At 52.0% G+C, this 24,864-nt stretch overlaps 7 protein-coding genes across 7 annotated transcripts; 4 read left to right on the top strand and 3 right to left on the bottom strand.

The window, feature by feature from the left end:
- Positions 1-1,112: 1,112 nt before the first annotated feature.
- BROUX77_003470 (uncharacterized protein) lies at positions 1,113-2,279 on the top strand (the record flags this gene model as incomplete). Its single annotated transcript, XM_073748125.1, has 1 exon — positions 1,113-2,279. The coding sequence occupies one exon, from the start codon at positions 1,113-1,115 to the stop codon at positions 2,277-2,279; it is 1,167 nt and encodes a 388-aa protein (XP_073605895.1).
- A 164-nt stretch (positions 2,280-2,443) lies between these two features.
- On the top strand, positions 2,444-6,034 carry BROUX77_003469 (uncharacterized protein; the record flags this gene model as incomplete). The annotated part of the gene is made up of 1 exon (XM_073748124.1): positions 2,444-6,034. The coding sequence occupies one exon, from the start codon at positions 2,444-2,446 to the stop codon at positions 6,032-6,034; it is 3,591 nt and encodes a 1,196-aa protein (XP_073605894.1).
- Positions 6,035-6,927: 893 nt separating this feature from the next.
- On the top strand, positions 6,928-8,667 carry BROUX77_003468 (uncharacterized protein; the record flags this gene model as incomplete). The annotated part of the gene is made up of 1 exon (XM_073748123.1): positions 6,928-8,667. One exon carries the CDS (start codon positions 6,928-6,930, stop codon positions 8,665-8,667), a length of 1,740 nt encoding a protein of 579 aa, XP_073605893.1.
- A 579-nt stretch (positions 8,668-9,246) lies between these two features.
- BROUX77_003467 (uncharacterized protein) lies at positions 9,247-15,686 on the bottom strand (the record flags this gene model as incomplete). The annotated part of the gene is made up of 3 exons (XM_073748121.1): positions 9,247-10,156; positions 10,497-11,299; positions 12,216-15,686. 3 exons carry the CDS (start codon positions 15,684-15,686, stop codon positions 9,247-9,249), a joined length of 5,184 nt encoding a protein of 1,727 aa, XP_073605892.1.
- Positions 15,687-15,850: 164 nt separating this feature from the next.
- Positions 15,851-17,017, bottom strand: BROUX77_003466 (uncharacterized protein; the record flags this gene model as incomplete). The annotated part of the gene is made up of 1 exon (XM_073748120.1): positions 15,851-17,017. One exon carries the CDS (start codon positions 17,015-17,017, stop codon positions 15,851-15,853), a length of 1,167 nt encoding a protein of 388 aa, XP_073605891.1.
- Positions 17,018-17,852: 835 nt separating this feature from the next.
- On the top strand, positions 17,853-20,972 carry BROUX77_003465 (uncharacterized protein; the record flags this gene model as incomplete). The annotated part of the gene is made up of 1 exon (XM_073748119.1): positions 17,853-20,972. One exon carries the CDS (start codon positions 17,853-17,855, stop codon positions 20,970-20,972), a length of 3,120 nt encoding a protein of 1,039 aa, XP_073605890.1.
- A 264-nt stretch (positions 20,973-21,236) lies between these two features.
- BROUX77_003464 (uncharacterized protein) lies at positions 21,237-24,863 on the bottom strand (the record flags this gene model as incomplete). The annotated part of the gene is made up of 1 exon (XM_073748118.1): positions 21,237-24,863. One exon carries the CDS (start codon positions 24,861-24,863, stop codon positions 21,237-21,239), a length of 3,627 nt encoding a protein of 1,208 aa, XP_073605889.1.
- Position 24,864: the final 1 nt, after the last annotated feature.

The raw sequence follows: 24,864 nt of genomic DNA, 5'->3' as shown, positions 1-24,864 counted from the left end.
TGCCCATCCAGTCCACTGGACGAGCACTTTGTGACGTTTGTCGACGACCTTGTGTTGTAGGATCTCGTCGACAAGGTACTCGCCAGCCACTAAATCGCCGGAGGCTTCTTCGGGCGCGATTGCAGGTGGTTCCGGGTTGGCTAAGACTTGGGAAGGCAGAGGGTCATCACGGGCGCGGCGGACAAGACTCACGTGGAAGACGGGGTGGATACCGGTGGGCGTGTCTAGTTTGACAGCGTGCGTACCTGTCATGAATAGCTATCCTGACACTGCTCATGCTAAGGGTTATGCATGAGACCTACCCCACTCTTCTTTTCCACAACGCCGAAGGTCGGCGACCTATGAAGATGCGCTTATGGCACAGGTTGGTCTGTGTAGATCGTGAGTTGATCAACGGATATGAGGTTGTCGTGGGATGTGCTGAGCACGGGTGCTCTGATAGACGTTGTTCTGCTGCTGCGGAGTTTTCTTGTTGCAATTGCCATTGCGTGCTTAGGTGGGGGTTGTTATCTGGTTCGATTGTTACGAACCTGTTACGTCTTGTTTACACGAGACTTATCTTTTGTTCGTAGTTAGATGTTGATTGTTTCTAGCTTGGGAAGACAGAGTTTTGTCAGGAGCGCCGACAACATAAATATCGTCGTCTCCTGCCCTGAGTTGATCAGGTTTACTCTTGTTCTCCAAGCTTAACAATCACATGCACTTGCTTACCTTCTTCTTCTTCTTTATACCATTCTGTTCTTGCTTTCTTTGCAGTTCAACCTTTCTTCTTCTTTGAAGTGTGTGATTGTTCCTCCTCCTTCCTCTTTGTGCCGCTCTATTCTCAGAATAGCCATCTAAGTTGTGTGTTGCCTCTTCATCTCAACCGACCATACGTCTTAGCACTCTGTCTAACTGACGTCTTCCTCCACAGGCCCGACTGTCCACCTCAGGAACCTATCATTGTCCCGAGTCGTTGGCTGTACCCGGAACCCTAATCCTTTCTTCGGGCCCTATCCGTAATATTTTGTTAAGCTTCATTTGAAGACCCGACGCTATTACAACTTTGGCTCTCTTTGGCACTTTTTTCTCTCCTCATTTATTTTTCCCTCTCTATTACGTTTCAACTCGCAATGGCCCTCACTCGCGAAATGATCGAGCATCTCAATACGTTCCTCCTGTCGATTCCTGACCGAACTCCTGAGAACTGGCATCTCGGTGCCCTTCCTAGGGAGTTCAGTGCTGAGATCAAAATGGCTATTGTGGCGGCTTACATGTCTGGTCTGCGCACCGACGATGGTGCCCCGCCCATCCCCGTTGGCTCTGTTCCTGATGCGGCTCAGGTTTACTGGGCTGCGTTCCAGGCTGGCGCTGAAGCCCGCTTCAACTCCCTTGAGTCTCTTCCCCGAGTCAAACGGGAAGAGGATGCCGATCCGTTGAAAGAGGCCGACAAGCATCTTGATGTCGTGCCCTATGATGGCAATCAGCAAGGCTTCCAGGCGTTCCAGAGGCAACTTGCGGTCAAATTTGCTGCTGCACCCAAGCACCACCGCACGGAGCAGCGCAAGCTGATGACTGCCTTCTCCTACCTTAGAGATGGCGCTCTGGATTGGGCCATGCCTCGGATGGACCCGGCCACTGGACACATGAACTTTGAAACGTACGACGATTTTATGAAATCGTTAGCTGAGGCTTTCGATGACCCTGACTGGCGCATGACTGCGACCCAGCAGATCTTCGACTTAAAGCAGACAGGTACTTGTACTGCCTATCACTCTGCTTTTACAACGCTGTTGAAGAAACTCGGTTGGGCCGACGCTGATTTCACCATTGCACTATTTCAGCGAGGCCTCAAGCCCCACATACAGGACGCTCTGGCTTGGAACACCTATCCTGCCCCTAAGGGAACGCTTGATCAGTTCGCTAATTTCTGCAACACGCTGGACAATACGATCAACAACCGAACCCGGGGAAACAACGGGAAAATCCAACCGCCTCCTGGTGTGGTCCCCTTTCAGCAAGATTCTCGTTCGAGAAATGCTGGCGCCCAAAAAGCTGTCCCCAACACCAAGCCAGCTAAGGGTACCTCTGCAGGTCCCGATGCCAACGGTCTACCCTTCCGTAAGACTGCTGACGGCAAAATGGCAAAGGGTGTTTGTTGGAAGTGTGGCGCAAAGGACCACATGCTAAAGGCTTGCCCCAAAAACAACCTTGCTCTTCGCGCAGCTACTGTCCCTTCTCCCTCCACTTCTACCCGGGCTCCCTCGACGGCCCCTGCGCCTGATGCGTCAAAAAACTAGAAGGGCTACCGACCCATTCCCCTCTGGTCCTGGCTAGCCCTGACGCTGCTGATGAGGGTCTCTTGAGAATCAGCACTTGTTCTCTTGATAATGCTATCGATTATGGTAACTCTCCCCCTCTGGTTATTCCTGTGACAGTGAATAATTCCATTGAGGCCTACGCTATGGTGGATTCGGGATCAACAACTTGTTTTGTGGATTCTGAATTTATAGCAAGGCATCAGATTCCTACTGTTCTCAAGGCCAGAGCCGAGTCGCTCCATGTTGTTGATGGTAGTGAAACTGCTGCGGGTAAAGTGACCCACCAAGTTCCTTTGTCCCTCTCTTTTCCTAATTATTCAGAAACTTTGGTTTTTCAAATCACGAAGCTTGGGGGCTACCACATCATCCTGGGGAAATGCTGGCTCGACGCCCATAACCCGGAAATTTCTTGGCCTTCCAATACGCTCAAGATATCGGTTACTTCTACCGCCGATGGCAATGCTGTGGCAGCTTCTGATTCTTCTTCTTCTTCTTCTTCTGTTTCGACTGCTTCTACTGATTCTGGCGCTTCGTTTGATTTTTCTTATACAAAAAACGACAAAAATATTGCTTCTACCGCTGGCAGTCAGATTGAGGGATCTGCTCCTGCTTCAGCCACTTCACCCCTTCCTTCTTTTATTGCACAATCGTCAGCTGTGTCTTGTTCCTGTGTGACGGTGTCGTCTCAGGCTTTGCATCGCTTTGCCAAAGCTGAGAAACTACAGATTTATCGTGTCACCGCTCAGGAAGTCCTGGATTATCTCAATCAGGAGGACCTAACTCCGGAACAAGAGCATGCACGGCTCCTTGAACGCATCCCGAAGAAATACCATGACCTACTTCCTCTGTTCTCTCGAGAAGGTGCTGATCAACTACCACCTCACCGGGACATTGATCATGCGATTAACTTCGTTCCCGATGCGAAATACCCCAAGGCCCCGCTGTACGATATGACTCCACTCGAGTTGCAGGCTGTCAAAAAATATCTAGATGGCATGCTTGCTAAAGGCTTTATTTCCTCTTCCTCTTCGCCGCTGGCTTCCCCGATTCTTTTTGCTAGGAAGCCAGGCAGTTTACGATTCTGTGTTGATTTCCGAGCCGTCAATGATATCACCATCAAAGACGTAACTCCTCTGCCTCGGATCAATGAATCACTGCGCACGGCGGCTACGGGAAACATTTTTACAAAGCTGGATCTGAGAGCTGCGTACCACTTGATTCGCATCAAGAAAGGTGATGAATACAAGACAGCTTTCAGAACTCGATATGGCATTTTTGAGTACAATGTGATGCCGTTTGGGCTCACCAATGCTCCTGCCACGTGTCAGAAATATGTCAGCGAGGTCTTGTCGGAGTATTTGGACATATTCTGTGTCTGTTACTTGGATGATATCCTGGTGTTCTCTCTGAACCAAGAGGAACATGATGTTCATGTGCGCAAAGTCCTGCTAAAATTAGCGCAGGCCAGTCTGTTTGTCAAGGGTGAAAAATGCGAATTCGACAAGACTGAAACTACCTTTGTTGGCTTTGTTATTTCAGCCGATGCTCTGAAGATGGACCCCGCTAAAGTTGCGGCTGTCCGTGAGTGGGAGGCTCCCCGAACTGTTAAGGGAGTCCAGTCCTTTTTGGGTTTTGCCAATTTCTATAGGAGGTTCATCCGTGACTTCTCTAGAATCTGCACACCTCTCTTCGAGTTGACTAAAAAGACGCAATCTTTTGTCTGGTCCTCTGAATGTGAGGCAGCATTTCACACCCTGAAGGACCTTTTCTGCTCTGAACCTATCCTCAAGCACTTTGATTACCTGTTGGACACTGTTATTGAAACAGACGCGTCTGACCGTGTAATATCTGCCGTCATGTCTCAATACCACCCGACTGACAAGGGGCTTCTACTACACCCCGTGGCCTATTTCTCTCAAAAAATGAATCCTGCCCAGTGTAACTACGGCGTAGGTGACAAGGAGTTGTTAGCCATTGTGGAGTCTCTAAAGTCGTGGCGATTCATGGTTGAAAGTCTGGAAAAACCTGTTCTGGTATTGACGGACCATCGGAATTTAGCCGTTCTTAAGCAAATTCCGGCCATGAACAGACGGCAAGCGAGGTGGGCTATGGAACTGAGCGAGTACCGTTATGTCATCACTTATAGGCCTGGCTCCTTGAATTCTAGAGCTGATGCCCTGACCAGACGCTACGAAGACCTCGTTTCTTCTTCTTCTGAGGAGGATAAAGAGCTGTGTGCTCCTATTATTCCCCCTGAAAATTTTATTGGTACCATGTCTTTGGTAGACGAGGTAAAAATCGCGCTATCCACGGACAAGTGGGCTCTTGATGTTATTTCTGCTCTTCGAGGCCAGTCGACCAAACCTCCAGATGTGGACCTCAGTGTCTGCAGGCTTGACAATGACGGTCTTTTGTTTGTCAACGACCTTCTATATTTGCCGAACGAGGATCTACGAGTTCGTGCATTGAAGAATTGTCATGATATTATGCCTAGCGGACACCCTGGACAAAAGAACACTTTTGAACTTCTTGTTCGGGAATACTGGTGGCCCGGGATGCGTCGTGATGTCATCCGGTACATCCGAAATTGTGAGGTCTGCCAACGGATCAAGTCCGCGCGACATAGTCCCTACGGTCTACTGAAACCTCTGACCATTCCGCAAGCTCGGTGGACATCTGTGTCCCTTGATTTTATCACCGGCTTGCCGGTCTCCAATTCTTTTGACATGATTCTCGTTGTCGTCGATAGGCTTAGCAAAATGGCTCACTTTATACCTTGCGATTCCTCGCTGGATGCTGCAGGTTTTGCTAAGCTCTATTTGTCAGCAGTGTATAGGCTCCACGGTCTGCCATTGGACATTGTGTCCGACAGGGGTAGTCTGTTTACGTCGGCTTTTTCCAAGGCTTTAGCCAAACTGTTGGGCATAAAGCAAAATCTGAGTACTGCGTTCCACCCTCAGACCGATGGTCAGACTGAGCGTGTGAACTCTATTTTGGAGCAATACCTGCGGGGTTACACCAACTATAGACAGGACAATTGGGCTGATCTTTTGCCCTTGGCGGAGTTCTCTTACAATGACTCCGAGTCCAGTTCTACTATGCTGACGCCCTTCTTTGCGAACCACGGGTTTCACCCCAGAAGTGGGCGTGAGTCGCTCCCAGTCTCTGTGGAAAAAGGCCCGTTGCGGAACTTTGTTAAAGAGCTTGACAACATTTGTCAGTTTTTAAAGACTGAAATTACGTGGAGCCGTGAGCGGATGACCGAGTACGCGAATCGACACAAATCTTCCGCCCCTCTCCTTCGAGAAGGGGACTTAGTGTGGCTTTTGAGTAGAAATATTCGAACTACTCGTCCTTCAAAGAAGTTGGACTTCAAGAAGCTTGGCCCATTTAAGATTCTACGGAAGGTGTCTTCGCATGCCTACGAGTTGGCACTCCCTGCCACTATGAAGGTTCATCCCGTCTTCCACGTTTGTCTGCTGGAACCATGTGCGTCGGATCCTCTTCCTGGCCAGAAAAACCCTCCTCCTCCTCCCGTCATAGTAGATGGCGAGGAAGAATTTGTGGTCAAGGAAATTATAGGCGTGTCTTCGCGTGGCCCTCTGCAATATCAAGTAGTTTGGGAGGGCTATGAACATGATGGACCCTCCTGGGAACCTCTGGACCATTTAGCCAATGCACCTGAGAAGGTTGCAGAATTCTACAAGAGGATGCCTAACGCCAGACGATCTTAGTACTGCTGTGGAAATCAGTCATAAAAAGGGGGGCTACTGTCATGAATAGCTATCCTGACACTGCTCATGCTAAGGGTTATGCATGAGACCTACCCCACTCTTCTTTTCCACAACGCCGAAGGTCGGCGACCTATGAAGATGCGCTTATGGCACAGGTTGGTCTGTGTAGATCGTGAGTTGATCAACGGATATGAGGTTGTCGTGGGATGTGCTGAGCACGGGTGCTCTGATAGACGTTGTTCTGCTGCTGCGGAGTTTTCTTGTTGCAATTGCCATTGCGTGCTTAGGTGGGGGTTGTTATCTGGTTCGATTGTTACGAACCTGTTACGTCTTGTTTACACGAGACTTATTTTTTGTTCGTAGTTAGATGTTGATTGTTTCTAGCTTGGGAAGACAGAGTTTTGTCAGGAGCGCCGACAACATAAATATCGTCGTCTCCTGCCCTGAGTTGATCAGGTTTACTCTTGTTCTCCAAGCTTAACAATCACATGCACTTGCTTACCTTCTTCTTCTTCTTTATACCATTCTGTTCTTGCTTTCTTTGCAGTTCAACCTTTCTTCTTCTTTGAAGTGTGTGATTGTTCCTCCTCCTTCCTCTTTGTGCCGCTCTATTCTCAGAATAGCCATCTAAGTTGTGTGTTGCCTCTTCATCTCAACCGACCATACGTCTTAGCACTCTGTCTAACTGACGTCTTCCTCCACAGGCCCGACTGTCCACCTCAGGAACCTATCATTGTCCCGAGTCGTTGGCTGTACCCGGAACCCTAATCCTTTCTTCGGGCCCTATCCGTAATACTTTGCTTCTCGGCGACTTCAATCTCCATCACCATTGGTGGAATTCCCAGCGAGAGCATCCCCACGAACCACGAGCTGACTCTTTTGCTAACTGGCTGATGTCGCAGAATGCCACCCTGATTGTCGACGACGACTACGTTGAACGCAACGGCGGCACATACGTCAACAGCAGCACGACCTCGGTGATCGACCTCGCATTTTCCCTGCGGTCTCGACCGGGCCTGTTTACGAACTGGAGGTATCTTCAGGAGACGGGCTCCGATCACCGGGCCATCAGTTTTGATTACGTCAGCACCACCACACCCAAAACCCTAACACGTAACCCGGCGTTCAACACCAAGACGGCCGACTGGTCGCTGTTTCGCAAGGAATGGCTGGCTGGCCAGGCTGACCTTGAGCTTCAGCTGTCCCTGGCAGAGATTTCTGCAGACGGTGACGCAATGGCGCGACTGCTTTCCGAGGCCCTGCAATCTGCTTGTCAGAGGTGCATGTCAGTGAAGAGGCACAGTGCCCGCGCAAAGCCATGGTGGACGCCCGAGCTACAATCACAACGTCAGGCCGCATCGCGCGCAGAGAGAAGATACAGACGAGGCAGGCTGTCGCTGGTTGAGTTTCATTCGATTCGCAACAAGTACACCCATGCTGTCGAAGATGCTAAGTCTACTCACTGGACTACCTTTCTTTCTGACGCTGACAACGAAAAGGTCTACACAGCCTGGAAATACACCAAGCCAGCTACGGCGAGTTACTTCCCCCCCATCCAGGGGCCAGACGGGTTAGCCAATACCCCCGAGGAGAAGGAAAAGGCTTTCCTGACGCTACTGGGTGCTACGTCTAGCGCAGGTGTCGACCCCCGACCTGACGTTGCCGATACACACGACCCCCATCACGACCCCCATCACGACACCCCCCCGAACGACACCGACCGAAGCATATACCCCTGGCCTGACCTTACAGACCACGAGATCAAGGAGGCAATCATGTCCGCCAACGCCAAGAAGGCCCCCGGGCCCGACGGCATGAACGCCAAGATCATCCAGATCGCCTTTGAGGCCCATCCCGCGCCCTTTCTCTCCGTCTACAAAGCCCTGTCTCGCCTCGGAATACACCCCACACTCTGGAAGCAAGCTACTGGGATTGTGCTCGCGAAAGACGGAAAGGCTGATTATTCAGTCGTAAAGTCCTACCGCATCATCTCACTGCTCAACTGTCTAGGCAAAGTGCTCGAGAAAGTCTTTGCGACCCGCTTAGGGTACCTCGCTAATTGCCATGACAGCTCGCTTCTAGACGACACTCAACTGGGAGGCCGCAAACAGCGTTCAGCCATGGACGCCGCTCTCGTATACGTCAGCCACCTGCAGAAGGTCAAGGAGATGAAGCTCGTTCCAAGCACTCTCTTCCTTGACGTCAAGGGCGCTTTCGACCACGTGTCAAAGCCCTGCTTGATGCGCAGCTTACGTGAGCTCGGTCTTCCCCTGGTGTTCCGAAAATGGGTTGCTTCGTTCCTCCAGGACCGTACTGTCGGCCTGCACATCGAGGGTCAGCCGTTTCCGATGACCCCGGTTAACATCGGCATCCCCCAAGGTTCCCCCATCAGTCCTCTACTCTTCCTGTTGTATGCTCGGCATATAGTGGCTCGGGTGGCCGGCGACACACCACAACTTCAGCTGTCGTATATAGACGACTTCAGCGTAACCGTGGCGTCCAAAAGCCCGAGGCGTTCAGCGGCGCTTCTCGAAGAACTCGTGACGGAGCTGCGGGCCAAGGCTCGCGACTACGGCATTGAGTTTGAAGAGAGCAAAACTGAGTGTAAGGGGCCAAGTCGTAAAAGGACGTAGAAGGGCAGAAACAGATATATTGCGATGGAGAGAAGAAGAAAGAACTAACTAAAACTAGGAGAGAGCAGCAGCTCTTTATACTGCCTGGGTAGAACAACTGAGGCCTACCTGATTGACCCAAACGTGGTGAGTCATCGGGCGTTCGGATCAAGGCCGGTTGGGCCACTTGTATTCGGACCGTCAGTAGTCGGGCCTTTGCGGACTCGGACCACCGACACTCGAACCACCGTTGCTCAAGCCACACCGGCTTCAACTCGGGCAATCAGGCAAAGCCTTGACCCGGGTCTCCCAGACCCTAACATCAGCCTCCTTCTCTTTCTTCCCATCCTCCCATGGCCGTGTAACACAAAAAAAGAAAACAACAGGAAGGTGGACACCAACTGAAAACAACAAAGGGAATAGCAAACAACAAGCAACTAATCATCGGTAAACGACAACAGAACGAACAAGGAGTGGAACAGACAGTGGAGAAACAAAAAAAATGTCAAAGGAAAGGGAAATAGACCCTGTGCAACAACCGTGGAACTCGCAGCTCCTTCAATCAAACTTCGGACTCAAGCAGTCCTCTCGCCACGGCACTCACACCTCAACGTCGGCAGTCTCCTGCGCTCGCAAGAATTCTTCTAAAGCAGCCGTTTCTTCCAGCGCCTCTGTAGGTTCCCAAGTGGGATCTCGCCAACCAACCCATTTCACCAAGTACTGGGCTGGTTCGTCTCTCGTGGCTGGCCGGTGTTCCAGGATCTTCTCGACTTCGTATTCCTCAAAGCCATCGATCTCGACTGGTCCGGGGCTCGATACGTGCGGGTCTTGTGAGGGCCAAGGGTCGTTCGGGTGGTATTTCAATCTGTCGGCATGAAACACGTCGTGTCCTCTGGCACCCTTCAGGTCAAGACGGTAGCTGTGGGAGCCTACAGCCTCTAAGACCTGGAGCTTCTGGTATCTTGGCCGGAGTCGCTTGCCTGGGCCTTCTTGCTGCACAGTATGGGAGCTTTTTGCCAACCAAACCCAGTCGCCGGGCTGGAAACGTCGATGTGGTTGTCTGTGTCTGTTCGACTGTTCCTCCATAGCAGACTTGGCGGCGCTGAGAGAGGCTTTGGCCCAATCCGTGTGGTCTGCCAAGCTCTTCAGGATTCTTGTTGCTTGAGCTATGGGACTCGTGTTGGCTGCAACGGGGGCTGCTAGGGGGGCAATGGCGTCGGGCTGCAGCTCAACCAAGTCAGGACTATAGCCGTGGGACAACGTGAACGGGGACGTCTCTGTTGAAGCCGCTGGGGCTGCGTTCAGGGCAAACTCCACAATTGGCAGGCAGTCTAGCCAGTCTGAGCGGTCGTGTAGGAGTTTGGCCATCTTTGTCTTCACCTCAGCATTTGTCCTCTCAGTGGCCCCGTTGGTCTGTGGGTGGTAAGCGGTGGACAGACGACGATCGATCTTCAGGGTGGTACAGAGTCGTTTCCAGAACATGTTGGCAAATTGGCGGTCAGAAGCAATGCTGTTAGGAAGACCATGGCGAGGGTTGTAAGGCTTTACGGTCTAAAGGAGAACGCTTTTAGAACAGCAGAAATAAATTAAGAAACAGATAAAGAGAAAAGACTCATGTACAAGAAAACGGGCAGAAACAACACTATCTATATACGCGCGGTAGAGGTATGACGCGTACCCTTGACAACGACGGTGTGCACACGGGTTTGGCAGGCGGTGAGTAACGGCGGTGTGCAAGGCGGTGTGGACGGCGGTGTAAACGGCGGTGAGGGCGGAGCCTGAGCCTACCTCGATCCATAGATCGTTACAATCGCCTCCTCCTCCCTCTCCTCCGGGGGACTGCTGGCAACTTCCAGGGGCACTCGTGGGTCTGCTCGTATCTCTCGAGCGCTGCTGTGTCTAGGACGTGTGACAAGGGTTCCCATGTTGGCTCTGCCCATCCAGTCCACTGGACGAGCACTTTGTGACGTTTGTCGACGACCTTGTGTTGTAGGATCTCGTCGACAAGGTACTCGCCAGCCACTAAATCGCCGGAGGCTTCTTCGGGCGCGATTGCAGGTGGTTCCGGGTTGGCTAAGACTTGGGAAGGCAGAGGGTCATCACGGGCGCGGCGGACAAGACTCACGTGGAAGACGGGGTGGATACCGGTGGGCGTGTCTAGTTTGACAGCGTGCGTACCGACGACTTGGATAACGCGGTAGGGCAAGGCAAGCCAGTCGAGTGTCTTCGAGGGGCGGATGGTGCGCACGTTGCGCAGACGCAGGTAGACTCGGTCGCCGACTTTGAAAGCTTCCGCTGCCTGGCGTCCCCGGTTGGCATGTCGTTCCTGTGTTTCAAGGGCGAATGCCATGGAGGCCTGGGCGAACGCGGTTGCGTCGCGGTGCTTGGCGAGCCAGTTGTGGCCGGCAGTGGCGGGGGAAACGGTGGAGCCTGGTTCGTGGTCGGTAGTCATGTCAAGGGGGTCAATGTTGTAACCATGGGTGAAGAAAAAAGGGGAAAGGCCAGTGGCAGTAGCGGTGCGATTGTTCAGGGCGACCTGGGCTTGGGGGAGAAGTGCAGCCCAGTCGTCTTGCAGGAAAACAGTGAAGGCACGGAGGTAGGTCTCGATCTCCTGGTTGGAGCGCTCTTGGGCGCCGTCGGTCTCGGGATGGAACTATTACGGATAGGGCCCGAAGAAAGGATTAGGGTTCCGGGTACAGCCAACGACTCGGGACAATGATAGGTTCCTGAGGTGGACAGTCGGGCCTGTGGAGGAAGACGTCAGTTAGACAGAGTGCTAAGACGTATGGTCGGTTGAGATGAAGAGGCAACACACAACTTAGATGGCTATTCTGAGAATAGAGCGGCACAAAGAGGAAGGAGGAGGAACACTCACACACTTCAAAGAAGAAGAAAGGTTGAACTGCAAAGAAAGCAAGAACAGAATGGTATAAAGAAGAAGAAGAAGGTAAGCAAGTGCATGTGATTGTTAAGCTTGGAGAACAAGAGTAAACCTGATCAACTCAGGGCAGGAGACGACGATATTTATGTTGTCGGCGCTCCTGACAAAACTCTGTCTTCCCAAGCTAGAAACAATCAACATCTAACTACGAACAAAAGATAAGTCTCGTGTAAACAAGACGTAACAGGTTCGTAACAATCGAACCAGATAACAACCCCCACCTAAGCACGCAATGGCAATTGCAACAAGAAAACTCCGCAGCAGCAGAACAACGTCTATCAGAGCACCCGTGCTCAGCACATCCCACGACAACCTCATATCCGTTGATCAACTCACGATCTACACAGACCAACCTGTGCCATAAGCGCATCTTCATAGGTCGCCGACCTTCGGCGTTGTGGAAAAGAAGAGTGGGGTAGGTCTCATGCATAACCCTTAGCATGAGCAGTGTCAGGATAGCTATTCATGACAGTAGCCCCCCTTTTTATGACTGATTTCCACAGCAGTACTAAGATCGTCTGGCGTTAGGCATCCTCTTGTAGAATTCTGCAACCTTCTCAGGTGCATTGGCTAAATGGTCCAGAGGTTCCCAGGAGGGTCCATCATGTTCATAGCCCTCCCAAACTACTTGATATTGCAGAGGGCCACGCGAAGACACGCCTATAATTTCCTTGACCACAAATTCTTCCTCGCCATCTACTATGACGGGAGGAGGAGGAGGGTTTTTCTGGCCAGGAAGAGGATCCGACGCACATGGTTCCAGCAGACAAACGTGGAAGACGGGATGAACCTTCATAGTGGCAGGGAGTGCCAACTCGTAGGCATGCGAAGACACCTTCCGTAGAATCTTAAATGGGCCAAGCTTCTTGAAGTCCAACTTCTTTGAAGGACGAGTAGTTCGAATATTTCTACTCAAAAGCCACACTAAGTCCCCTTCTCGAAGGAGAGGGGCGGAAGATTTGTGTCGATTCGCGTACTCGGTCATCCGCTCACGGCTCCACGTAATTTCAGTCTTTAAAAACTGACAAATGTTGTCAAGCTCTTTAACAAAGTTCCGCAACGGGCCTTTTTCCACAGAGACTGGGAGCGACTCACGCCCACTTCTGGGGTGAAACCCGTGGTTCGCAAAGAAGGGCGTCAGCATAGTAGAACTGGACTCGGAGTCATTGTAAGAGAACTCCGCCAAGGGCAAAAGATCAGCCCAATTGTCCTGTCTATAGTTGGTGTAACCCCGCAGGTATTGCTCCAAAATAGAGTTCACACGCTCAGTCTGACCATCGGTCTGAGGGTGGAACGCAGTACTCAGATTTTGCTTTATGCCCAACAGTTTGGCTAAAGCCTTGGAAAAAGCCGACGTAAACAGACTACCCCTGTCGGACACAATGTCCAATGGCAGACCGTGGAGCCTATACACTGCTGACAAATAGAGCTTAGCAAAACCTGCAGCATCCAGCGAGGAATCGCAAGGTATAAAGTGAGCCATTTTGCTAAGCCTATCGACGACAACGAGAATCATGTCAAAAGAATTGGAGACCGGCAAGCCGGTGATAAAATCAAGGGACACAGATGTCCACCGAGCTTGCGGAATGGTCAGAGGTTTCAGTAGACCGTAGGGACTATGTCGCGCGGACTTGATCCGTTGGCAGACCTCACAATTTCGGATGTACCGGATGACATCACGACGCATCCCGGGCCACCAGTATTCCCGAACAAGAAGTTCAAAAGTGTTCTTTTGTCCAGGGTGTCCGCTAGGCATAATATCATGACAATTCTTCAATGCACGAACTCGTAGATCCTCGTTCGGCAAATATAGAAGGTCGTTGACAAACAAAAGACCGTCATTGTCAAGCCTGCAGACACTGAGGTCCACATCTGGAGGTTTGGTCGACTGGCCTCGAAGAGCAGAAATAACATCAAGAGCCCACTTGTCCGTGGATAGCGCGATTTTTACCTCGTCTACCAAAGACATGGTACCAATAAAATTTTCAGGGGGAATAATAGGAGCACACAGCTCTTTATCCTCCTCAGAAGAAGAAGAAACGAGGTCTTCGTAGCGTCTGGTCAGGGCATCAGCTCTAGAATTCAAGGAGCCAGGCCTATAAGTGATGACATAACGGTACTCGCTCAGTTCCATAGCCCACCTCGCTTGCCGTCTGTTCATGGCCGGAATTTGCTTAAGAACGGCTAAATTCCGATGGTCCGTCAATACCAGAACAGGTTTTTCCAGACTTTCAACCATGAATCGCCACGACTTTAGAGACTCCACAATGGCTAACAACTCCTTGTCACCTACGCCGTAGTTACACTGGGCAGGATTCATTTTTTGAGAGAAATAGGCCACGGGGTGTAGTAGAAGCCCCTTGTCAGTCGGGTGGTATTGAGACATGACGGCAGATATTACACGGTCAGACGCGTCTGTTTCAATAACAGTGTCCAACAGGTAATCAAAGTGCTTGAGGATAGGTTCAGAGCAGAAAAGGTCCTTCAGGGTGTGAAATGCTGCCTCACATTCAGAGGACCAGACAAAAGATTGCGTCTTTTTAGTCAACTCGAAGAGAGGTGTGCAGATTCTAGAGAAGTCACGGATGAACCTCCTATAGAAATTGGCAAAACCCAAAAAGGACTGGACTCCCTTAACAGTTCGGGGAGCCTCCCACTCACGGACAGCCGCAACTTTAGCGGGGTCCATCTTCAGAGCATCGGCTGAAATAACAAAGCCAACAAAGGTAGTTTCAGTCTTGTCGAATTCGCATTTTTCACCCTTGACAAACAGACTGGCCTGCGCTAATTTTAGCAGGACTTTGCGCACATGAACATCATGTTCCTCTTGGTTCAGAGAGAACACCAGGATATCATCCAAGTAACAGACACAGAATATGTCCAAATACTCCGACAAGACCTCGCTGACATATTTCTGACACGTGGCAGGAGCATTGGTGAGCCCAAACGGCATCACATTGTACTCAAAAATGCCATATCGAGTTCTGAAAGCTGTCTTGTATTCATCACCTTTCTTGATGCGAATCAAGTGGTACGCAGCTCTCAGATCCAGCTTTGTAAAAATGTTTCCCGTAGCCGCCGTGCGCAGTGATTCATTGATCCGAGGCAGAGGAGTTACGTCTTTGATGGTGATATCATTGACGGCTCGGAAATCAACACAGAATCGTAAACTGCCTGGCTTCCTAGCAAAAAGAATCGGGGAAGCCAGCGGCGAAGAGGAAGAGGAAATAAAGCCTTTAGCAAGCATGCCATCTAGATATTTTTTGACAGCCTGCAACTCGAGTGGAGTCATATCGTACAGCGGGGCCTTGGGGTATTTCGCATCGGGAACGAAGTTAATCGCATGATCAATGTCCCGGTGAGGTGGTAGTTGATCAGCACCTTCTCGAGAGAACAGAGGAAGTAGGTCATGGTATTTCTTCGGGATGCGTTCAAGGAGCCGTGCATGCTCTTGTTCCGGAGTTAGGTCCTCCTGATTGAGATAATCCAGGACTTCCTGAGCGGTGACACGATAAATCTGTAGTTTCTCAGCTTTGGCAAAGCGATGCAAAGCCTGAGACGACACCGTCACACAGGAACAAGACACAGCTGACGATTGTGCAATAAAAGAAGGAAGGGGTGAAGTGGCTGAAGCAGGAGCAGATCCCTCAATCTGACTGCCAGCGGTAGAAGCAATATTTTTGTCGTTTTTTGTATAAGAAAAATCAAACGAAGCGCCAGAATCAGTAGAAGCAGTCGAAACAGAAGAAGAAGAAGAAGAAGAATCAGAAGCTGCCACAGCATTGCCATCGGCGGTAGAAGTAACCGATATCTTGAGCGTATTGGAAGGCCAAGAAATTTCCGGGTTATGGGCGTCGAGCCAGCATTTCCCCAGGATGATGTGGTAGCCCCCAAGCTTCGTGATTTGAAAAACCAAAGTTTCTGAATAATTAGGAAAAGAGAGGGACAAAGGAACTTGGTGGGTCACTTTACCCGCAGCAGTTTCACTACCATCAACAACATGGAGCGACTCGGCTCTGGCCTTGAGAACAGTAGGAATCTGATGCCTTGCTATAAATTCAGAATCCACAAAACAAGTTGTTGATCCCGAATCCACCATAGCGTAGGCCTCAATGGAATTATTCACTGTCACAGGAATAACCAGAGGGGGAGAGTTACCATAATCGATAGCATTATCAAGAGAACAAGTGCTGATTCTCAAGAGACCCTCATCAGCAGCGTCAGGGCTAGCCAGGACCAGAGGGGAATGGGTCGGTAGCCCTTCTAGTTTTTTGACGCATCAGGCGCAGGGGCCGTCGAGGGAGCCCGGGTAGAAGTGGAGGGAGAAGGGACAGTAGCTGCGCGAAGAGCAAGGTTGTTTTTGGGGCAAGCCTTTAGCATGTGGTCCTTTGCGCCACACTTCCAACAAACACCCTTTGCCATTTTGCCGTCAGCAGTCTTACGGAAGGGTAGACCGTTGGCATCGGGACCTGCAGAGGTACCCTTAGCTGGCTTGGTGTTGGGGACAGCTTTTTGGGCGCCAGCATTTCTCGAACGAGAATCTTGCTGAAAGGGGACCACACCAGGAGGCGGTTGGATTTTCCCGTTGTTTCCCCGGGTTCGGTTGTTGATCGTATTGTCCAGCGTGTTGCAGAAATTAGCGAACTGATCAAGCGTTCCCTTAGGGGCAGGATAGGTGTTCCAAGCCAGAGCGTCCTGTATGTGGGGCTTGAGGCCTCGCTGAAATAGTGCAATGGTGAAATCAGCGTCGGCCCAACCGAGTTTCTTCAACAGCGTTGTAAAAGCAGAGTGATAGGCAGTACAAGTACCTGTCTGCTTTAAGTCGAAGATCTGCTGGGTCGCAGTCATGCGCCAGTCAGGGTCATCGAAAGCCTCAGCTAACGATTTCATAAAATCGTCGTACGTTTCAAAGTTCATGTGTCCAGTGGCCGGGTCCATCCGAGGCATGGCCCAATCCAGAGCGCCATCTCTAAGGTAGGAGAAGGCAGTCATCAGCTTGCGCTGCTCCGTGCGGTGGTGCTTGGGTGCAGCAGCAAATTTGACCGCAAGTTGCCTCTGGAACGCCTGGAAGCCTTGCTGATTGCCATCATAGGGCACGACATCAAGATGCTTGTCGGCCTCTTTCAACGGATCGGCATCCTCTTCCCGTTTGACTCGGGGAAGAGACTCAAGGGAGTTGAAGCGGGCTTCAGCGCCAGCCTGGAACGCAGCCCAGTAAACCTGAGCCGCATCAGGAACAGAGCCAACGGGGATGGGCGGGGCACCATCGTCGGTGCGCAGACCAGACATGTAAGCCGCCACAATAGCCATTTTGATCTCAGCACTGAACTCCCTAGGAAGGGCACCGAGATGCCAGTTCTCAGGAGTTCGGTCAGGAATCGACAGGAGGAACGTATTGAGATGCTCGATCATTTCGCGAGTGAGGGCCATTGCGAGTTGAAACGTAATAGAGAGGGAAAAATAAATGAGGAGAGAAAAAAGTGCCAAAGAGAGCCAAAGTTGTAATAGCGTCGGGTCTTCAAATGAAGCTTAACAAAATATTACGGATAGGGCCCGAAGAAAGGATTAGGGTTCCGGGTACAGCCAACGACTCGGGACAATGATAGGTTCCTGAGGTGGACAGTCGGGCCTGTGGAGGAAGACGTCAGTTAGACAGAGTGCTAAGACGTATGGTCGGTTGAGATGAAGAGGCAACACACAACTTAGATGGCTATTCTGAGAATAGAGCGGCACAAAGAGGAAGGAGGAGGAACAATCACACACTTCAAAGAAGAAGAAAGGTTGAACTGCAAAGAAAGCAAGAACAGAATGGTATAAAGAAGAAGAAGAAGGTAAGCAAGTGCATGTGATTGTTAAGCTTGGAGAACAAGAGTAAACCTGATCAACTCAGGGCAGGAGACGACGATATTTATGTTGTCGGCGCTCCTGACAAAACTCTGTCTTCCCAAGCTAGAAACAATCAACATCTAACTACGAACAAAAAATAAGTCTCGTGTAAACAAGACGTAACAGGTTCGTAACAATCGAACCAGATAACAACCCCCACCTAAGCACGCAATGGCAATTGCAACAAGAAAACTCCGCAGCAGCAGAACAACGTCTATCAGAGCACCCGTGCTCAGCACATCCCACGACAACCTCATATCCGTTGATCAACTCACGATCTACACAGACCAACCTGTGCCATAAGCGCATCTTCATAGGTCGCCGACCTTCGGCGTTGTGGAAAAGAAGAGTGGGGTAGGTCTCATGCATAACCCTTAGCATGAGCAGTGTCAGGATAGCTATTCATGACAAACAGCCAGTCGACCAAGAGGAGTTCCCGATCCCTGAAGCCGCGGAAGAATCGACAGACGAAGAAGACACCGAAGAGGGACCCGAAGTACAGGTCCGGAAAGTACAGTTTCAGCAGAAGTCAGAAGTAGCAGCGTTGATCTCCCAGTTGGAGACCGCTGCCAAGATTATAGAAAAGAAGAGCCAGCAGAAGTTTGCTGAACCCCCGAAGCCACGAGCGCCATGGAGAGCGCAATCTGATATCGAAAAGGCACGACTACGACAAGCCTGTTTCCGTTGTTTAGAGCAGGGCCATCGTTCATTTAGGTGCCCGAAGTTTCGCCCAGCAGAATCGCCCGCAGAAGTACATGCAACGACAACCCCGGAGAACCACAGTATCGACAAGAAGGTTACCAGGAGAGAATCCCCCACGAAGGACCGGCATGAACCTATTTCGCCACGGAAGACAAAGATTACGGATGCCCCCAAACAAGCGATTTCCCAAATGCATTCGTCCCCGTTCCTGATCGAAGCCTTCATTGATAACTCCTTCTACTGTGACGCCTTATTCGATAGCGGGTGCCTAGTGACGTCAGCCTTCAACGAATCGTTAGTGAAAAAGAAAGGTCTGCAACGGATGCCGATAACGAAGCGTGAGCTACGGTTAGCCGAGAATGACGAAAAGAAGAGATGGATTTCGGAAATTGCCTTTTGTGAGCTCGACATCGACGGACGCAAAGAAACAGTCTATGGTTACGTTATCCCCAATCTAGCTTACGACATGATTTTGGGAAAGCCATGGATGGAGCGCAACGATGTCGTTTATTTGGCCAAGGAACGAGTTATTCGTCTAGGTTCCGGAGCTGACGCCCTTATGGTTCGAGAAAAAGGTTGGCTCGACGCGCATGTTCCAGGCGCAAAGGCAAACATGGTTATGGCATCTGTTTTCGCCGCTGAGATTCGCCATAGCAAGAGAAAGAAGGAAGAGATCCAAGTTTTCGCCGCCACGATCCACGACATCAACAAGGCTCTTGAAGTTAAGCGTCGCATGACCCTAGGAGAAATCACCGAGCAGCTTCCCGAAGAACTGAAGCACCTCGGCCACGTGTTTTTAGACGATGAGAAACGAGATTTGCCGCCCAACCGCCCCGGTATCGACCACGCTATCAAGTTGACAAAGGACAACAACGGCAAAGAGAAAGAAGTCCCGTGGGGCCCGCTGTACGGTATGTCTCGAGATGAACTCTTGGTCCTGCGCAAAACACTTTCGGATCACTTGGACAAGAATTGGATCCGAGCCAGCAGTTCGCCCGGTGGTGCGCCAGTCCTGTTTGTACGGAAGCCCGGGGGTGGCCTACGATTCTGCGTCGACTACCGTGGTATCAACGCCATCACGGAGAAAGACCGCTACCCCCTGCCCCTCATTAGCGAGACGCTGCGTTCGTTAGCCAAGGCCCGTTACTTCACCAAGGTTGACGTCCGCGCTGCGTTTCACAAGATTCGTGTCAAAGAGGGCGATGAATGGAAGACGGCTTTCCGGACAAGATTTGGACTATACGAGTGGCTTGTTACGCCTTTTGGACTTACTGGAGCACCAGCAACCTTCCAAAGATACATCAACAGCACCCTGCGTGAACATTTGGACGATTTCTGTTCCGCCTACCTCGACGATGTGTTGATTTATACCGATGGTAGTCGCAAGGAGCACATGGAAAAGGTCGAGCTCGTGCTGAAGAAGTTGGGAGATGCGGGTCTGTGTTTGGACCTTAACAAGTGCGAGTTCGCGGTTACGGAAACGAAGTATTTGGGTTTTATCATTCAGGCCGGCCAAGGAGTCAAGGTTGATCCAGCGAAGGTTGCCGCTATACGAGAATGGGTTCCGCCAACCAACGTCAAGGGAGTCCGCAGTTTTATCGGATTCGCCAATTTTTATCGCCAGTTTATCGACTCGTTTAGCGAAGTGGCGGCCCCTTTGGTCAGTTTAACGAAGAAGGGTGTCCCGTGGAAATGGGGCCAAGCCGAAGAGCGCGCGTTCGAGACGCTCAAGAATTTGTTCATCACGGCACCAGTTTTAGCAATGTGGGACGAAGACCGAACGACGGTGGTGGAGTGCGACTGCTCTGGTTGGGCACTTGGAGGCACTCTATCCCAGGTTGATGATGATGGCAAGTTGCGTCCGGTTGCGTTTTTCTCCAAGAAGTTGAGTCCTGCCGAAGTTAATTACGAGATTCACGACAAGGAGCTTTTGGCAGTCGTAAAATGCCTTGAAGAATGGCGAGGCGAACTCAAGAGTTTGGGAGCGCCTTTCAAGATTTTGTCCGACCACAAGAACCTACAGTATTTCATGACGACTCGCAAACTTTCGGAGCGCCAGGTTCGGTGGTCGCAGATGCTTTCGGAGTTCGATTTCAAGCTTGAGTTTCGGTCAGGCAGCAAGAGTGGAAAGCCCGACGCCCTCAGTCGACGACAGCAAGATGTTCCGCAAGGCGAAGATGACGACCGCCTGAAGTCTCGGATCATGAAGCTCATCAAGGACCAATGGATTCCCCACACAGCAACGGTGCCTGTGGCAGCTGGTGACATCGCAGAAAGCCCCGACAATGTCCCGGACGGATCACGACTGTTTGTGCAACCGCACCTCCAAGAGCTTTGGGACCAAGCGAAGGACCACGACTCGGATATGCAGGAAATGTACCAAGCTTTGGCAGCAGACGAACGAAGTTTTCCCCCGTCACTGACCAAGAAGATAACGATATCCATAGCCGAGTGCGAATTCGACCAACGTGGAGCACTGTTATATCGCCACAAGTTGTTTGTTCCAGAATGGGAACCCCTACGGACGGCACTGATTCAGAAGACGCACGATTCACACATCACAGGCCACCCCGGACGTGACGGCACGCTTGCCATTCTGTCCCGCGAGTTTTTCTGGCCAGGTATATCGCGAGATGTGAGACGTTTTTGTGCAAACTGCAATATCTGTGGACGGTCGAAAGTGTGGCGTGAACGAAAGAAGGGATTACTGTTGCCGCTTCCGATCCCGGAGCGACCCCACTCGGAGCTAGGTATAGACTTCATGACTGAGCTGCCCGCCAAGAATCCCGGAGTGTAAGGCTTTACGGTCTAAAGGAGAACGCTTTTAGAACAGCAGAAATAAATTAAGAAACAGATAAAGAGAAAAGACTAATGTACAAGAAAACGGGCAGAAACAACACTATCTATATACGCGCGGTAGAGGTATGACGCGTACCCTTGACAACGACGGTGTGCACACGGGTTTGGCAGGCGGTGAGTAACGGCGGTGTGCAAGGCGGTGTGGACGGCGGTGTAAACGGCGGTGAGGGCGGAGCCTGAGCCTACCTCGATCCATAGATCGTTACAATCGCCTCCTCCTCCCTCTCCTCCGGGGGACTGCTGGCAACTTCCAGGGGCACTCGTGGGTCTGCTCGTATCTCTCGAGCGCTGCTGTGTCTAGGACGTGTGACAAGGGTTCCCATGTTGGCTCTGCCCATCCAGTCCACTGGACGAGCACTTTGTGACGTTTGTCGACGACCTTGTGTTGTAGGATCTCGTCGACAAGGTACTCGCCAGCCACTAAATCGCCGGAGGCTTCTTCGGGCGCGATTGCAGGTGGTTCCGGGTTGGCTAAGACTTGGGAAGGCAGAGGGTCATCACGGGCGCGGCGGACAAGACTCACGTGGAAGACGGGGTGGATACCGGTGGGCGTGTCTAGTTTGACAGCGTGCGTACCGACGACTTGGATAACGCGGTAGGGCAAGGCAAGCCAGTCGAGTGTCTTCGAGGGGCGGATGGTGCGCACGTTGCGCAGACGCAGGTAGACTCGGTCGCCGACTTTGAAAGCTTCCGCTGCCTGGCGTCCCCGGTTGGCATGTCGTTCCTGTGTTTCAAGGGCGAATGCCATGGAGGCCTGGGCGAACGCGGTTGCGTCGCGGTGCTTGGCGAGCCAGTTGTGGCCGGCAGTGGCGGGGGAAACGGTGGAGCCTGGTTCGTGGTCGGTAGTCATGTCAAGGGGGTCAATGTTGTAACCATGGGTGAAGAAAAAAGGGGAAAGGCCAGTGGCAGTAGCGGTGCGATTGTTCAGGGCGACCTGGGCTTGGGGGAGAAGTGCAGCCCAGTCGTCTTGCAGGAAAACAGTGAAGGCACGGAGGTAGGTCTCGATCTCCTGGTTGGAGCGCTCTTGGGCGCCGTCGGTCTCGGGATGGAACGCAGTGGAGAGGCGGCGGGTGATGGAGAGCTGGCGACAGACTTCTGTCCAGAATAAACCGGTGAACTGGGGACCTCGGTCGGACGTGATGGCGCGGGGTAGACCATGGTGGGCAAAGACGTGTGTGATGAAGGCTCTGGCTACGTCAGAGGCAGTATACGATTTCAGCGGTATCAAGATTTTACTCTTTGACAGCCGGTCTGTAATACCTAAGATAGTAGTGCAGCCTTCGGACTCAGGGAGACCGACGATGAAATCCATGGCGAGTTCTTGCCAGGCACGGTCCGGGACGGGCAGGGGCTTCAGGAGGCCACGCTTCTGGTCGCGCCAAATCTTGCTTTTACCGCAAGTGTCGCAATTACCAACGAAGCGGCGGACATCGTCAGAGAGGCCAGGCCAAGCGTAGGAGCGGCTGACTAGATCACGGGTTGCTGATCCTCCAGGGTGACCGGTGAGCGTGGAGTCGTGGACTTGCTGGATGATACGAGTGCGGAGGGGCTCGTAGTACGGGATCCACAGGCGGTCACGCCAGAGGAGACGGGTGGCGGAGTCGAGGGTACACTCGCTGATCTGCCAAGGAAGGCCCCACTCGTTGGGGAACGAGCGGGCTTGTTCTTGGACAGCTTGTCGCGCTTGCCAATAACGTTCGTTATGGGTAAGTGCCGAGTGCCAGAGGGTCTGGAGTTCCGGGTCAGCAAAAGGGGCATCTAGGGCAGCGTGGTCGAGGGTCAGGGTTCCTTCAGGGTCTTTGTCAGGCTCTTTAGCCCAAACGGCGGCGGCAATGACGAAGTCGGGCCCGTCAGGGCGCAGAACTTGGTGGACACGGGACTGGAGGCGTTCATCGGAGAGGTCTTGGGGCAGGTCTTGGTCGCGGCGGGAAAGGGCATCGGAGGTCACTTGAGTAACGCCGGGTCGATGAATTAACCGAAAGTCGAACTCGGACAATTCATGGGCCCAGCGGCGTTGGCGTTCTGACAGGGTTCTTTGCTTCTGGAAGTACAAAAGGTTCTGGTGGTCGGTGTGTACTTCGAACGGGATGCCAGCGAGGTAGGAGCGCCAAGCGCGGAGGCAGGAGTGGATGGCCAACATTTCCTTATCGTGGATAGGATAGTTGACTTCCGCTGGGCTGAGCTTTCGCGAGAAGTAAGCAACAGGACGCCAAAGAGAATCAGCACCTTGCTGTCTGAGGGAACCTCCCAGGGCCCAGCCGGAAGCATCGGCTTCAACGATGGTGGGGAGGTCAGGGTCAAAGGTGGCAAGGAGCGGGGCAGAGACAAGGGCCTTCTTCAAAGCTTCAAACGAACGGAGTTGTTCGTCTTCCCACTTGAAGGGTTGATCCTTCTTGGTCAGCAGAGTCAGGGGAGCAGCGACGGTGGAGTATTCGGGGACAAAACAGCGGTAGAAGTTGGCAAACCCAAGAAAACTACGGACTCCGCGGACAGACGTGGGAGCCTCCCATTCCTGGATAGCCTTGACTTTGTCTGGGTCTGCACGGATGCCGGAGCCGGGTTCAACGATGAAACCAAGGTACTTGATGGACGGGGACTCAAATTCACTTTTATCCCAGTCAAGCTGTAAGCCAGCATCTCCGAGAGCGCGGATGATCTGACAGACAAGGTTACGGTGTTCTTTGCGGGAGTCAGAGCTGTAGATCACTACATCGTCGAGGTAAGCAGAGCAGGAGATACCGAGCCAGCGGGAGAGCACATGATTGATAAAACGTTGGAAAGCAGCAGGAGCACCAGTGAGGCCGAAAGGGGTGACTAGCCATTCATACGCTCCGAGATGGGTGCGGAAGGCCGTGTAGGCTTCACTACCTTCTTTCAGGCGGAGACGGTGGAACGCGGAGATTACATCGACCTTGGAGACGTACTTGGCGGCAGCGATGTCACGGAGGGTGTCGTTGATCAGTGGTAACGGGTAACCATCCTTCTCTGTGACGCTGTTCAGGGCACGGTAGTCTACGCAAAAACGAAGACCACCACCAGGTTTCTTCACGAAGATGACAGGAGCACCTCCCTCAGCACTACTGGCTCGGATAAAGCCAGCGTCGAGCAAGTCGTAGAGAGTTTTCCGGAGCAGCAGCAGTTCTTCTCGGCTCATTGAGTACAGAGGGCACGAGGGCGGGGACAAGCCTGGTTTAAGGCGGATCTCTGTATCAATGCCAGGGCGGTTCGGGGGGAGCTCGGAAGCTTTCTTCCTGTCGAAAGCGTCGATGACAGGAAGGAGCCACTCGGGACAGTTGGCGCGGGGGTCGGTGTAAATTTTGGCCTTGAGGGCCTTCTCAATGTCGTGAAGAGTGGCGGAGAAGATGCGGACATTGTGAGAACGGCGGGCTCTGAGGTGAAAGGCGCGGACGGCGTGGGCAGTAACAGGGAGGACATCGGGATTGGCAGTACAGTTGGTAAGACGAAGGGGAGTGGGCAAGCGGATGAAGACTTCGTTCTGGGCAGGGCGGAGGGAAGCGTCGTGCTTGGCAATCCAGCCTTGACCCAGGATGAGGTCCTCAGTCTGACCAGGGACGATGTAAGCGTAGAGTTTCTCGTCCAATCCTCCGAGACCAAGGTCAAAAACGGCGACTTGATCGATGACGGGTGGGTTTTGGTCATTAACTACTTGAGCAATTGGACGAGGGCAGATGGGCAGGATAGTAGCGTGGGCGCGGGTGGCGGTGCGCGGAGAGACGGTGGCAAGACACAGGCAACCGGAGTCGACGAAGGCAGAGGTAGAACAAGTTTTATTGAGAACAACATCTATATAGGTACCTCTAGCCCCCATT

Source organism: Berkeleyomyces rouxiae (genome assembly GCF_048999995.1).
Source record: "Berkeleyomyces rouxiae strain 22BRR77 chromosome Unknown BrBRR77_ptg000003l, whole genome shotgun sequence".
Classification (NCBI taxonomy): Eukaryota; Fungi; Ascomycota; class Sordariomycetes; order Microascales; family Ceratocystidaceae; genus Berkeleyomyces; species Berkeleyomyces rouxiae.
This window is presented reverse-complemented; position numbering and strand designations above follow the sequence as displayed.